The 14,344-nt window shown below is 38.3% G+C and overlaps 1 protein-coding gene across 2 annotated transcripts in view; it reads left to right on the top strand.

Moving 5' to 3' along the window:
• LOC121325802 (zinc finger protein ZFPM1-like) overlaps window positions 1-7,779 on the top strand; it is an 82,226-nt gene extending 74,447 nt beyond the window's left edge. For both annotated transcript variants that reach the window (XM_041268853.1, XM_041268854.1), the window contains 3 exons: window positions 163-258; window positions 3,389-3,535; window positions 3,770-7,779. In XM_041268853.1, coding sequence (XP_041124787.1) covers window positions 163-258; window positions 3,389-3,535; window positions 3,770-6,180 — 2,654 coding nt within the window. In that variant the 3' untranslated portion in view covers window positions 6,181-7,779. The remainder of the gene's footprint in view (window positions 1-162; window positions 259-3,388; window positions 3,536-3,769) is intronic.
• The last annotated feature ends 6,565 nt before the right edge of the window (window positions 7,780-14,344 follow it).

Here is a 14,344-nt window from a genome sequence, read left to right as displayed (position 1 = left end):
TATTGGATTATTAATATATTAATAAGACGTTTTGGCGCATCTTATGTATGTAATAACATTGCCAACTTTTCTTTGTGAATAATCATTCTTGTGTGAGGTAATAAGATTTGACCAAAGACCACAACCCAAAACTAATAACTGCCTTGGTTTGGTATCGTTCAGGGGAGAGGCCCTTCGTGTGTCTGATCTGCTTGTCTGCCTTTACAACGAAGGCCAATTGCGAACGTCACCTCAAAGTCCACACTGACACACTCAACGGTATGGAACTACAAAAACATATCTGTGTGTATGTGTGCTAGCTGCTTACAAAGTCTTCTCCAACTCTGCTATTCCTTGCCTAATGTAATCTGAAGTGCAGAAACAGTTCTTTAATGTTAAGTTAAAGACATTTTTTCTACATTTTTACTTTAGTTTAATTGGCACTTCTGGTTTGTGAAGCGCCCAGGATCCTTGTACATGAAAGACACTGTGTAAATGTAATAAGATTGTTTGTGTGTGCGTATGCACACTTATCGTTCCTTTCCCCTGTAAATACCATTGTAGAAAAAAAAAAACTGCTAACATATACTGTTTAATGTACATTACTGTAACTATAATACTGTTCTGTTAGTATCCATTGGGAAAACTAAAATTAAAAAAATGGTAAAATGCAGTTATGTTTTTGGTATTGTAAAATTTACGAGCGATTTAAAATACACAGTTTTTCACACAAATTTAAACTAGAACTATGAACTTGACAATTCAAGCAGTGTGACATTGCCAAGGACAACCATAATCTAACCCTATACAAACTGAAATTCTGTATTATATCTGGCGGGCAATTTTGTTTTAGATTTTTCTCCTTCCAAAAAGGGGCATAATACAAGTGAAATGTCTCCTTTTCTCTACAATCTTAACCATAACACATTTCACAGATAAATCTGTTTTGTGTCTTGTTTTATTAGCATTTCATTACTTCATTTTAGTTTCAGTTGCATTGCCAATTGTGGATACTGACAGGCACACATTTGTAATTTTGTTTGATTCACACCAATATTCTATTTCTAGCTGAAATTATTTATATATTACATGTATAAAATACTGGTGTATTTCAGTTTAAACTTTATTCAAAGACAATAAAAAAAACTAATAAATAATCTAAAAAAAGTACATGGATGTAGTTTTTTTTTTTTTTTTTTCCAATCGACTACATTTTAGTCAAAAACCTACAGTAGTAAATTGGGTCTTAACTCTTTCAGCACTATTTTTACAGAAAGATAACCCTTAGAGGCTTACCTTATTGAGAGATAATATAGTTGAACCATAGGTTATTTTACCTACTCTACTAGTGATGCTGCTGCAGGGTAGTGTCATGACATAGGAGGCAATATATGACCTGAAAAATTTTTTTTTGTCTGTACCTATGCAAGAATTTGCAGGATTTGTTCTCCTCAAAAAAGTGTTTAATTTCCATAGTAACATTTTTCTGAGTGGAGTTCCTAGACTGTAACCACACTTTTGAGTGAAGTTATTGTTCAAGGGCCCAATTTTGATATTTTATTTTATATTTACAATATACACGTAGTCGTATGATCAGATTATCCTAACACATGTAGTGTCCCTTTATACAATATATTCAATGGAATTGTGTATATTCAAAATGGAATAGGTACAGTGCGGTGAAAAAGTATTTGCCCCCTGTCTGATTTTCTGCATTTTGCACATTTTTCACATTGAATTTGGTCAGATCTTTTTGTGGGTTGTAGTAGAATACAGAGGGAGTCAAAGATAAAAAATGACACTAAAGTTTGGTGCTTCTTTCATTTGTTTGGTGTGCAAGGTAATCAAACATGCTATCTTCAGGTGTGAAAAAGTTATTGCCCCCCCTAGTTAACTCAAGCCAATTAAAGGGATAATTAGGGTCAGCTGCTTGAATACTTTGGTTAACAATCAGGCCTGATTTGGGCCAGCCCTGCCCGATATAAACCTGACTAACTTTGGCCCTTACTATCAGAGTGAAGTTGTCAGCACACAAGTTCTAGAGGCACCTCATGCCACGATTAAAAGAAATTCCTGAAGACCTCCGGGGGAAAAAAAAAGTTGTTCATGCCCATCAGTCTAGAAAGGGTTACAAAGCCATTTCTAAGGCTCTGGAGCTCCACCAAACCACAGTCAGAGCCATATTGTCCAAATGGAGAAAGTTTGGGACAGCAGTGTGTCTTCTCAGGAGTGGCTGTCCTGCCAAAATCTCTCCAAGAAAGAGCAAGGCGTAAAATCGTCCAGGAAGTTACAAAGAACCCTAGAACAAGGATCTGCAGGCCTCTCTTACCTTGGCTAAGGTCAGTGTTCATAACTCCACCATCAGAAAGACACTGAGCATAAATGGGATTCATGGCAGAGTAGCAAGGTGGAAACCACTGCTCAAGAACATGAATGCTCATCTCAAGTTTGCAGAAAAGCACCTGGATGATCTTCAAGGGTTCTGGAACAATGTTCTATGGACAGAGTCAAAAGTGGAACTTTTTGGCCAACATGGGCCCCGTTATGTCTGGCGAAAACCAAACACTGCATTCCACAGTAAGACCCTCATACCAACGGTCAAGCATGGTGGTTTTAGTGTCATAATTTGGGGCTGCTTTGCTGCATCAGGACCTGGACGACTTGCCATCATTGAAGGAACCATGAATTCTGCTCTTTATCAGAGAATTGTACAGGAGAATGTCAGACCGTCCGTCCGTGAGCTGAAACTGAAGCGCAGCTGGCTCATGCAGCAAGACAATGATCTGAAACAAACAAGAAAGTCTACATCAGAATGGTTGAAGAACATAAATTAAAAGTTTTGGAATGGCCTAGTCAAAGTCCAGACCTAAAGCCCGTTGAGATGTTGTGGCAGGACCTGAAACGAGCAGTTTATGCTCGAAAACCCACAAATGTCACTGAGTTGAAGCAGTTCTTCATGAAGGAGTGGGCCAAAATTTCTCCACGGCGCTGTAAGAGACTGGTCAATAACTACAGGAAGCGTTTGGTTGCAGTTGTTGCTGCTAAAGGTGGCGTAACCAGTTATTGAGTCTAAGGGGGAGATTACTTTTTCACACGGGGGCATTAGGTGTTGCATAACTTTCTTTAATAAATAAATGAAATATGTATCAAAATTTTGTGTTATTTGTTCACTCAGGGTCCCTTTTATCTAATATTCGATTTTGGTTGAAGATCTGATAAAATTGTGTCTGAAATATGCAAAACTGTAGAAAATTCAACAGGTGGCAAATACTTTTTCATGGCACTGAATACTTGAGTGTCCTTTTTCCAAATGAATCCAGAGAAATTCTAAGTGATGGAGGTTTTTACCAAGCTTACCTTTTGTGCTTCTAGAATTCCACATTCCAATGCCCTTCTGTTTGTTTTCCAGGTATATGCCATGGCTGCGGATTTGTCTCGACCACCAGAGATATTCTGTACAGCCATCTTGTAACCAATCATATGTTGTGCCAACCAGGGTCAAAAAGTGAAGTATATACCCCAGGTCCAGGGTTTCCAGTCCTGCCATTAACTGCAGGTAATCACTTCTTCCCAATCAGGGTTTATACAAAGGCAATGCTATTTTGACTTAATTTAAAAATGGGTTGTGTAAAAACATACTTCACCTCAAGTGAGTCTGCCACTTCATCTAGTATAGTTATGGTCTGGGTGTGCAATATTATGCTATTCTTTTGTTCACAAAGTAAATATTTGTATAGCGAGACATGTTGTCACATGATCCATTTCATTTGTTGCACTTTTGCCATTCTAGGTTTGAATCCGGTGGACCCTGCATCATCAGTGAAGTGCTCCCTTTGTGGATTCCTTGCAGACTCTCCTGCTAGCCTCCAGCAGCATGCACAGGTACACATGGAAGGGAGAGCACAGGGTGACCCAAGCCATGTCCAGCTGCAGAAATCTCCTAAACCCAGTGAGCACGTTGAGCAGGAGCAGGACAAAGGGGCTACACCATCGGTATTGCACTGCAATTCTCCCAGCCCAAGAGCTAATGGCGATAGCGCAACTCCCAGCCAATGCAATTCTCCAGAGGCTCTTCCAGCAGTGAGAATTAAAGAGGAACCAAAGTCTGCCCAGAACTCGGAATCCGAAAGTGAAACTGACGACAGTGCGGAGCAGAAGGGCCAGGTAAACCCTGCAAGTGATCATTCCTCTGGGACCTCCTCTCCTCGGAGCCTGCATTCAGTCAAGGTGAAAACTGAACTCTCCAGCCCAACCCCAGGCTCTAGTCCAGTGAATTTTGGAACAGGCCCCTTGCAGCCTGGAGGAACAGTTTTTCTGCCCCAGTACGTGTTTAGTCCAGAGGCCTCAGTTGTTCCCCAGGCTTCGGAAATCCTTGCCAAAATGTCAGAGATGGTGCACAGCAGACTGAAACAAGGACAAGGTGGCGTCCCACCATTCTACGCTGGCTCCCCCATCCAGAAAGGGGCCACATGCTTTGAGTGTGACATCAACTTCAACAACATTAACAATTACTATGTGCACAAGAGGCTGTACTGCTCAAGCCGCCACCAGCATGGCGACAACTCCGTTAATGTACCGCATGTGAAGGACAGTGCGGCTGCAACCGTGACAGCCACCTCCACTCACGGCTCTTCATCAGCTGCAGGAAGCCGGACTGCCTCGGCCCCGCAAAGTGACACTGAACCTGAACCATCCGCCAGCAGCACCGATGCCAAGGTGGTTGAGGTTAAAACAGAGGAAGTTGGCCTGAAGGACACCTCTTCTGAGGGGGAGAGTGGGAGCAGGGTAAGTGAGGGCAGCCAAAGCCCTTGTAACTCTGTTGGGGAAGCAGAGGACGACCCTACCAAGACCTTCTGTGAGGCCTGCAACATTCGATTTAGCCGTCATGATAACTATGTGGTCCACAAACGCTACTACTGTGCTTCAAGGCATGATCCACCCCACCAAAGGCCGAGATCTGGAAAAGTAACATTCCTGCCGCAGCCGGTACGCACCAGAAAGAGGAGGAAGTTGTATGAGATACATATGGCCCGGAATGAAGCAGTTGCCAACCAAACTGCACCTGTAAGCATCAAGCAAGAGCCCATAGCCCTGGTAGGGAGACCACTAGAACCTCCTTCAAAACCCATCTGCCTTGTCTCCACAGCAGGGAGCAATGCCGTCCCGTCTCCAAGTTCCAGTCCAGATGGAGAAGGTCCCATTGATCTCAGCAAAAAACCCCGTCTTCAAGAAGACCAACTGGTGGCTCCATTGCTACCCCTGGCTGACTATCACAAATGCACAGCTTGTAGCATAAGCTTCAACAGCGTGGAAAACTACCTAGCTCATAAGAAGTACTACTGTCCTGCAACCCAGCTGCAGCAGAAGGCGCATGATCAGCTTCAGAAAATGAAAAGGGCCGTTTCCAGTTCACCGAAATCAAGAGTCTTGGAAACTTCAGATCTTCATGAAGAACATTTGGACCTTAAGGTAATAAAAGTAGAAAAGAACGCTTCAGCAATCCTAGTTCCAACAACTGCTTGCACTAACTCTACTAGTTTACCTGGTACTTGTTCATTGAGCTCAGAAGTGAACTTGCACCAGTCTCCAAACATGAAGGCTTTACAGGTTCCCCCGAATGTTTCCATGATTGTTTGCCCCTATTGTCCTATCAATGGGGCCATCAAAGGGGACTTGCTAGAGCATTTCAAAAACGTGCATGGTCTCCTTTTGACTATGCCAGCATTCGGACATGCAGCTCAGAGCATCAACATGAAGGACGTTTTACAGCCAAGCAGATCTCAGGAGAGCAGCCGCGCCAGCCCCACCCTTAGCCCAAGGGTAACCCCCACATCCCCTCCAAAACTGAGATCCAAGAGCGCCCTGAATGGCAGAGAACAAAATGAAACAGTGTCTCCTCTTTCAAATGGAAGCCCAGGAAGGATAAATGTTTCACCCAAGCTTGTTCTTTCCATCTGTCCTGCTGTTCCTGTGAACATCTCCTCAGTGCCTGAAGCCCTCAGAGAGGCAGGACTCAAACCAGTAATGCCCCCTCTCCATGCAGACAAGCCCATCTCCTCACCCAATGCTATTGTTCCCCCGGTGCAGAATGGCAACCATAGATACTGCCGCTTGTGCAACATCAAGTTCAGCAGTCTCTCCACGTTTATAGCTCATAAGAAGTACTACTGCTCTTCACACAGTGCAGAACACGTGAAATAAGCGCATTCCTCCCAATCCTTCACTACAGCCACAAAAGGGACTTTTGTATTAAACTCTATCACAGATTCTACCCCAAATTCACACACTTTCCTTCAAATATTTTGAAGCCCAGTCCATGCACAGAGGGCTCTGGTATGACTGGGAGACCTACAGTAAGGGTGATATATTAGACTGTTACTTGTTTTGGGCTGCACTCTTTGCACCCCCATTAACTTTGTTGTTACTACAGTAACCTTCCGGGATTTGCATGCAAGTTTTGGGCTTTACAAGTCTCCACTAAGAAAAAAGTACATTCAAGTATAGCTTTGTGCACTGCCTTCTATGGTTTAATGTCATGGAATATTGGGAGTGTATTGAGTGTTGCAGTTAGGGTTTGCCAGCATTATCTGTGTCCTGCATTTTCTTGCCCAATATAGCTAGGAAGCCTTATTTTTTGTTATGGTGATTTATTTGTCCTTTTTGAGGAGATACATAATTATGTAGGCAATTGGAGAGATTTGTATTCATGTCAATGGCCTAATTGCTGTCAATCACTGGTTAATTAAACTGTGCATTCCCTCGACAGTCCTATTATCTGACAATGCCGGGCTGCTATTTAACAGCTAGTCAGTCTGGCTAGTGGTCCTAAACAGATCACTGTGTTTTATTAATTCCAAATTAGAAAATGCTGTATGTGTATACAGAAAATCAGAAAATGATTATAATTTAAAACAGTTTTTATTTAACATTTTTATTCAGAACTGTTTGTGACCATTAAGACATCCAAACTGGTCTTGAATTCAGATGTTCTTGCTGCTGGAAGAAATCTACCAGCAAATTAAGAGAAAAGGCAAAACATTTATTTTATAGAAAATGAATATAACAGAGTTCAAAGTGTTGTTGTCGTGGTGGTGTTTTTTCTTTTTTTTTTTTTTTTGGGGGGGGGGGGGGTAAATACAGATTTCCTACAAACATAAACTATGTAGTAGATAAGTCGATATGATATTTTACATCATATCTTTTTAATGCACAGTTTTATATGTAAAAAAAATAAAATTAAAAATTAAAAAATGTCAGTGAAAATCATTGATTTAAAAAAGTGGCATATATAATCTATAGCTTTGTGCTATCACATGGCATCATTGTTACATTACTTGACGATGAAGGTTGGAAACTCAGCATGACGTCTGCTTGAATCCAGTTTGTTTGGCAAGCTGGTGGCCAGAAGATTTAATAGTTTTGACTACTTCGCAAATTCCATTTTTGAATTCCTTATGAAAGCTGCAACTAATGTCAGTATGATCTGTTCCATAAAACAGGGGGAATCACAAGCAGAGTAAGGGTATCTTTAAAAGCACTGCATTTTGCTGTTGTTTTGTTTCCGTATGCTTGCTAATTTGGCACGCTGTTAAAACTGTCACTGTCTCCTCTATAAGTGATGTAGTATAGAAAGCCTAATTCTGGTTCTGTTAAATCCTACTGAAAACAATGGCTGTTCTGGCACTGATTTAGACTTAGTCATTATATAGCAAAACCCTTATGTGTTTTATGTCTGAGATTAAGATGGCAAGAAAATAAACATGTTTTCATTAACTACTGCAAAAGACTGGAATAAATAAAATCTGCATATATATATATATATATATATATATATATATATATATATATATATATATATTTATATTTTATATTTACATTTTGTGTGGAAAAAACATGTTTTGTTCTCTTGTTCTGGAAGACCTTTTTAATTATATTTTAGACTGTTACTATATAAAATAAATAAATTTTATTTTATATAGAAAGCATTTCATAAGAGTTTCACACCTGAAAAAATAACACGAATGTTCAAATTTTTAATTTGTATTGTTTCTTACTTGACTGTTTTTTCCTTTCCACCTGGAGAACGTTGTCATGATAGCTAAATGTTGCAGTGTAGATGCTTTTTTTGTAGTGTATTTATGTTCTAACAGCACTTTTCTATGTCCAAACTTAATTGAAGGACTGGTGAAATAAGTAAAGACTATTTGTAAATACTCAAAGTAAAATACAAATTGTTGAAGATTTATCAAAATAAAATAAAATGAAAGAATGAATGTTGGATTTAATTTGTATCTTTACAGAAGTTTCACTACATACTTGTCCAAGCTATGCATGAAAATAAAGGGTCCAGTTGGACAGCTAAAGTGTAATCTGCTATCTACTGTGTCTCTTTACTCTATTTGAGAGTTTAGCATGACTGCTTTGTTGAAAGCCTCAATATTTCTCCTGTACAGCGTTTTACAAAACCTACAGCTATGGCCAAAAGTTTTGCATTACCTAGAATTTGGGGATTGAGATGTAATTAACCAAAAATATATGTGAACATCATTTAAATATGTAATTAAAGAAACTACAAAATGATATTGCAAAAGTTGACTGGAAGCCATAACAGTAATACAGTATTTAATGTTAGATTTCAAAATGTCCCATTTTTCAATTTGTCAGTTTTTCGCTAAGTATATAGAAAACCTACAAAGCGATATGTAATTCAATATGTTAAAGTAACATTATTTAGCAGGTTTCATTTGACTTTATGAAGCTAAATTAGTACATTCTATAGGGTGATGCAAAATGTTTGACCATAGCTGTACAGTAGAGTATATGGATTAGGCTAAATGCACACATAGTTCAACCTCTGTATTAAGCCCAGTCACAAGCATATCTACATGTGGCCTTACTAATGAGGGTAAATAGAATTTCTTGTAACTAAATAATAACATAAGATTTATTTATTATTATAAAAGTTATTATTTTAACCAATTTATTGAATTAGCAGTGCATCAATATAAACAGATTAGGACTGTAAAATAGTGGCCTTAGTTGAGAAGTTTTACTACATCAATCTATGAGAATGAACAACTGACATTTTCACACCCCTCTTCCATATGGGTATTATGTTGTAATATTTAGGTATACATAAGGGTCAAACCTTTTTTTAAAGAGGTTGCATTAGTTAGATCACCTGTCTTTCCAATTAAATTCTGAGACTGTCTAACTAATGCATCATATGAGACTAAGGGGCTTTGCAATTGTATATCCCAAAGAGATTTTTTAATGGGAAATGCAGAGTTTTATTACACTTAGAGTACACTAAACCTAGGCTTCATCAATACATCTGCAATCACTTAGCACCACAAACTTACGAAAACAAATATTTACTAAATAGAAAAGAGGATGTGTTTAAAGTTAATATGCAAAAAGTCATTGCATGTCATATAGCATTACCATTTGTTATCACTGGTGTCCTTTTTGTGTTGAAGATCTTTTGGTTCTTTCTTTGATTGATTTACCAACACACCCATACAGTGAAGGAAGCAAATAAAATTGATTTGGACCAATTGTGTCTTTCGATTATATAATACAATATAAATTACTTTTTTATAAAGCGCTCTTCACACCATGGCATCCCAAGGCACTGTGCAATACACTCCAGCTACAATCAATTATTTAAAAACACATTGAAAAAAAGTGTTTTCAATTAAGACTTAAAAGAATCCAATGTTTCAACTTGTGTAATGTTAACCAGAATAAAGTTCCACAAACGAGGATACTATAACAAAGGTCCTTGTAAGGAGTGATAAACAATGTAAGGACCTAAGCACTGGAGTAACAGATTGAGAAACGTGTGAAAAGGCAGTCTGGCAGCTACGTTCTAGACAAGCTGAAGCATTCTAAGTTTAGTGACAGGAATATATGAGAGGTGTTTACTGCAGAAGCCCTCTAGAGCTGGAAGCTGATTGGCTGATGGTACAGGATTGTTTTCTAACCACTGGCCACATTAATGATACAGACCTTTTTTCAGGTATCCATTTTTCTTCCTGTTTTCCTGTTTAAGTCAATCCCAAAATTAAAAGCAAAAAAACAAAACAAAAACAAAAACAACAGATCCCAGTGAGTTAAAGGCAGTGACAATGTGGTTTAGGCTAGTAAGAGTTGAAAATCTTGGTTACCACTCCTTTTAACATGGTAGCATTTTATAAAAGATGATGCTGCCTCTGGGTCAGCACTTACACAGATACAGAACACAACATACTGTGTCAAACGACAACTAAATAAATACTTTGTGCAGAAACAACCAAAATAACGATTCGTTTTGACCCCATTTGACATTAATCAATGTGCTTGAGTGAGTAATTTCTGTCTCCCATATACCAAGAAACATTATTTGTCACTTACTTTGTACTACAGAAATCAGGGCTGAAGATTCTGAAAGTATTCCCATTAGACTTTTGAAGGATGTAATAGTACATCTGTCTGCACATATAGGGGAAAAAAAACAAACAATTATTTGAACTATTAAATACAAAGCTGTTAGCACTTGTGTAAATGCCATTTTAACTGACTTTATGATGAATGCAATCATTGTAAGTGCTTCTGGATTCTGTTTTTCCGATATTTGGTTAATATTTTTCACTACATCTGTCTTGAACTGGTTCTGAGCTTCCTTTGAACTACCTGAAAAATACTAACTGCCAGCTCTGAACATTCCATACAAGTCATGTGACAAGGGGACCTCTCAACTAGTTTACCTGCAAGCTCAGAGGAACCGCAGATCCAGTTAAAATTATGATAGCTTGATATTGGAGCAACAGAACACGGAACTCCTTACAGTGGTTACACTCAACATAAATTCCCAATAATGTTAATAATCAATTAAAAATGACATTTGAAGCTACCAAATTAATTAATTTAAAAATAAATATGAAAGTTAAATCACACATTTACTGAAACTATTGTATTTGTCCTGGTACTTTATAGCTTACTGTTAATGTAAATGGCTTTATTTAATTTTACTGAATGCTTTGGGATGGACTAAAACTACAGTTATATGGCATATAAAGGTATGCTATTCATTTGTTACAATCTCTAGTAAAGCTTAGGTTAGTTTCACAGCCCTAATATGCACTACCTAATGCTACCTTTGGGGCTAATGGTGGTTTGGGGTCAATCTTCAGACTTACACAAAACACTTTTATTTTGTTACACACTTAGTTGCTGCACTCAGCAAGACGACACGCTTGCAGCATTAGAAGATTATGATAACATCAACAATCTCTGTTAAAACTCAATAAGCTTATGTTTTTTTTTTGTTAATAATGATAACATTTTACTGGAAAAGCATGCTAAATTACAAGGTCAACACACTTCTTAAATATAATTTGTGATACCTGAGTTTATTATTTGTAGAACAAAAATCATAAACATTTTGAGCACTGTACTGTAGTTGATTTTCTTTCCCAGCTTTGACCACTAGATGTCCCCACCATTATTTAATATACTGAACAAGCAGACAGACTACCTCCATTTACAACTGTATTCAGCTACTATTAATACAGTAATATGTGTTATAGAATGTCCTTTAAGATGTATCACAATTGGATAAACAGCTCTCTAGGCACTATATAATGTCATAATGTAATTGTGGCACAAAGACGACCAGACAGTATCCTATTGGAAATGAGACCCTTGATCATGGGAAAATCAACTGAACATGAAGCTGACATCTCCCAGATTGAGATATACTCAATAACTTGTGATAAACAGCGGTCCTAGCAACTTTCATCACAACAAGCAGTTCTCTAGATATATCCAAAAGCAAATCAGAGCAGGTGTCCAGATACATATTGATTGCACCATATACAGTGGCTCTCAAAAGTATTCACCCCTTGGACTTTTCCACATTTTATTGTGTTACAACATGGAATCAAAATGGATTTAATTAGGACTTTTTGCCACTGATCAACACAAAAAAAGTTCATAATGTCAAAGAGAAAAATAAAATCTACAAATTGTTCTAAATTAATTACAAATATAAAACAGAAAATAATTGATTGCATAAGTATTCACCCCCTTTGCTATGACACACCTAAATAAGCTCTGGTGCAACCAATTGTTTAGAAGTCACATAATTAGTTGAATGGAGTCCACCTGTGTGCAATTAAGATGTTTCACATGGTTTCAGGTTAAATACACCTGTCTCTGGGAGGTCCCACGGTTGGTTAGTACATTTCCTAACAAGAACTATATCATGAAGACGAAGGAACATTCAAAGCAAATCCGGAATAAGGTTCTTCAAAAGCACCAATCAGGGGTAGGCTATAAGAACATTTCCAAGGCATTGAATATCCCCCAGAGCACAGTAAAGGCCATTATTAAGAAATGGAGAGAATATGGCACAACTGTGAATCTGTCTAGAAAAGGCCGTCCTCAAAAACTGAGTATCTGGGCGAGAAGGGCACTAGTCAGGGAAGCCACCAAGAGGCCTATGGCAACTCTAAAGGAGTTACAGTCTTCCACGGCTGAGCTGGGAGACACTATGCATACGGCAATAGCCCGAGTGCTTCACAAAACTGGCCTTCATGGGAGAGTGGCAAAAAGAAAGCCATTGTTGAAAAAAACTGAGCGCTATGTTTGGTGCAAGCCTAACACCGAATATCATCCTGAGAACACCATCCCTACCGTGAAGCATGGTGGTGGCAGCGTCATGCTATGGGGATGCTTCTCTGCGTAAGGGCCTGGAAAGCTTGTGAAGATAGAGGACAAAATGGATGCAGCAAAGTACAGAGAAATCCTGGAGGAAAACCTGTTGAAGTCTGCAAGAGACCTGGGACTTGGGAGAATTTTCATATTTCCAGCAGGACAGTGACCCCAAACATACAGCCAAAGCCACACTGGAGTGGCTTAAAAACAAAAAGGTCAATGTCCTGGAGTGGCCTAGTCAAAGCCCAGACCTCCATCCAATTGAGAATATGTGGAAAGAGTTGAAAACTGCTATTCACCAAAGGTCCCCATCCAACTTGATGGAGCTTGAGCAATTTTGCAAAGAAGAATGGGCAAACATTGCAGCGTCCATATGTGGAAAGCTGATGTGCAAAGCTGGTAGAGACTTATCCAAATAGACTCATGGCTCTAATTGCTGCCAAAAGTGCCTCTATCAAGTATTGACTCAATTATTTTCTGTTTTGTATTTGTAATTAATTTAGAACAATTTGTAGATTTTAGTTTTCACTTTGACATTATGGACTTTTTTGTGTTGATCAGTGGCAAAAACTCCTAATTAAATCCATTTTGATTCCATGTTGTAACAAAATAAAATGTGGAAAGGTCCAAGGGGGTGAATACTTTTGACAGCCACTGTATACACATTTTAATCATGTCATTATTGTATACATTTCCTGAGACATAAAAAAACTGTTTCATGGTTCCAACCCCATGTACTTCACTAGCGCTAAAGTAAAAACAACTAATAAAACACATTGTTTTAACATAGATCATTATTTTTTATAATCATTGGAATATACAGTTTTGGTACAAAGTTTGGAAACAACAAATAATTTAGAGCAAGACTAGGCGTGGCGATTGTATTGCCCATTTTTCCTCAAGCAGACCTTTTACTTGCTAAATACCGTGGTATCTCTGACTAGATAATCATCTCACATGCTAAATATTTTAATGAGTAAGGCATCTCACAACCTGAAATGTTCTCTTTTTTCTAGGAAAGCAGTACAACAGGATGAGGAGTTTGCTGCCAAATAACTTCACTCAGACTACTTGCTCACTAAATATCTTGGTATCAGTGAATAGATAATTGTCACCTCTTAAAAAATTTGCTAAGGATATTACTGAGAAATCTATCAAGTTCAGTTGCACCCTAAACAGGATTAATTTACTAACAGTGCTGGGTGGAGCATTTGCTCTCTGTTTTATCCCGAAATAAATATTTTCCTGAGTGGTGACTGCTAAGAATGGTATAATATTCAATGTTTCCTTGGCAGTCCTTAGACAGAAACCTATTTTGAGGCTAAAATGAAGAGAACATTTTATACCCATCAGTCATTCCGCATTGGTAGTAGAAGGATCATATTTTTAAAGTGGAGACGATTATCTATTCAGGGATACCAAGAAATTTAGTAAGTAAACGGTCTGAGTGAGGAAAAATAGACAATACAATCCCCACCCCTGGTCTTGCTTTAAATCACACTTTGTACCAGTACTGTATTTCAAGACTCATTTTGTCGGTCTTATATTGTTGCCATACAGATTAAGTTTACTGTAGCATACAATAGGTACTGTAAGAAGGAAAAATCCCTTATGAGCATGAAATTGAATGACTCTGCAGCAAGCTTAAAAACAGCAGCCAGTGCTA

This window comes from Polyodon spathula, chromosome 13, assembly GCF_017654505.1.
Source record: "Polyodon spathula isolate WHYD16114869_AA chromosome 13, ASM1765450v1, whole genome shotgun sequence".
NCBI lineage: Eukaryota > Metazoa > Chordata > Actinopteri > Acipenseriformes > Polyodontidae > Polyodon > Polyodon spathula.
The sequence above is the reverse complement of the archived record's forward strand: the minus strand, read 5'-3'. Positions and strand labels throughout refer to the sequence as shown.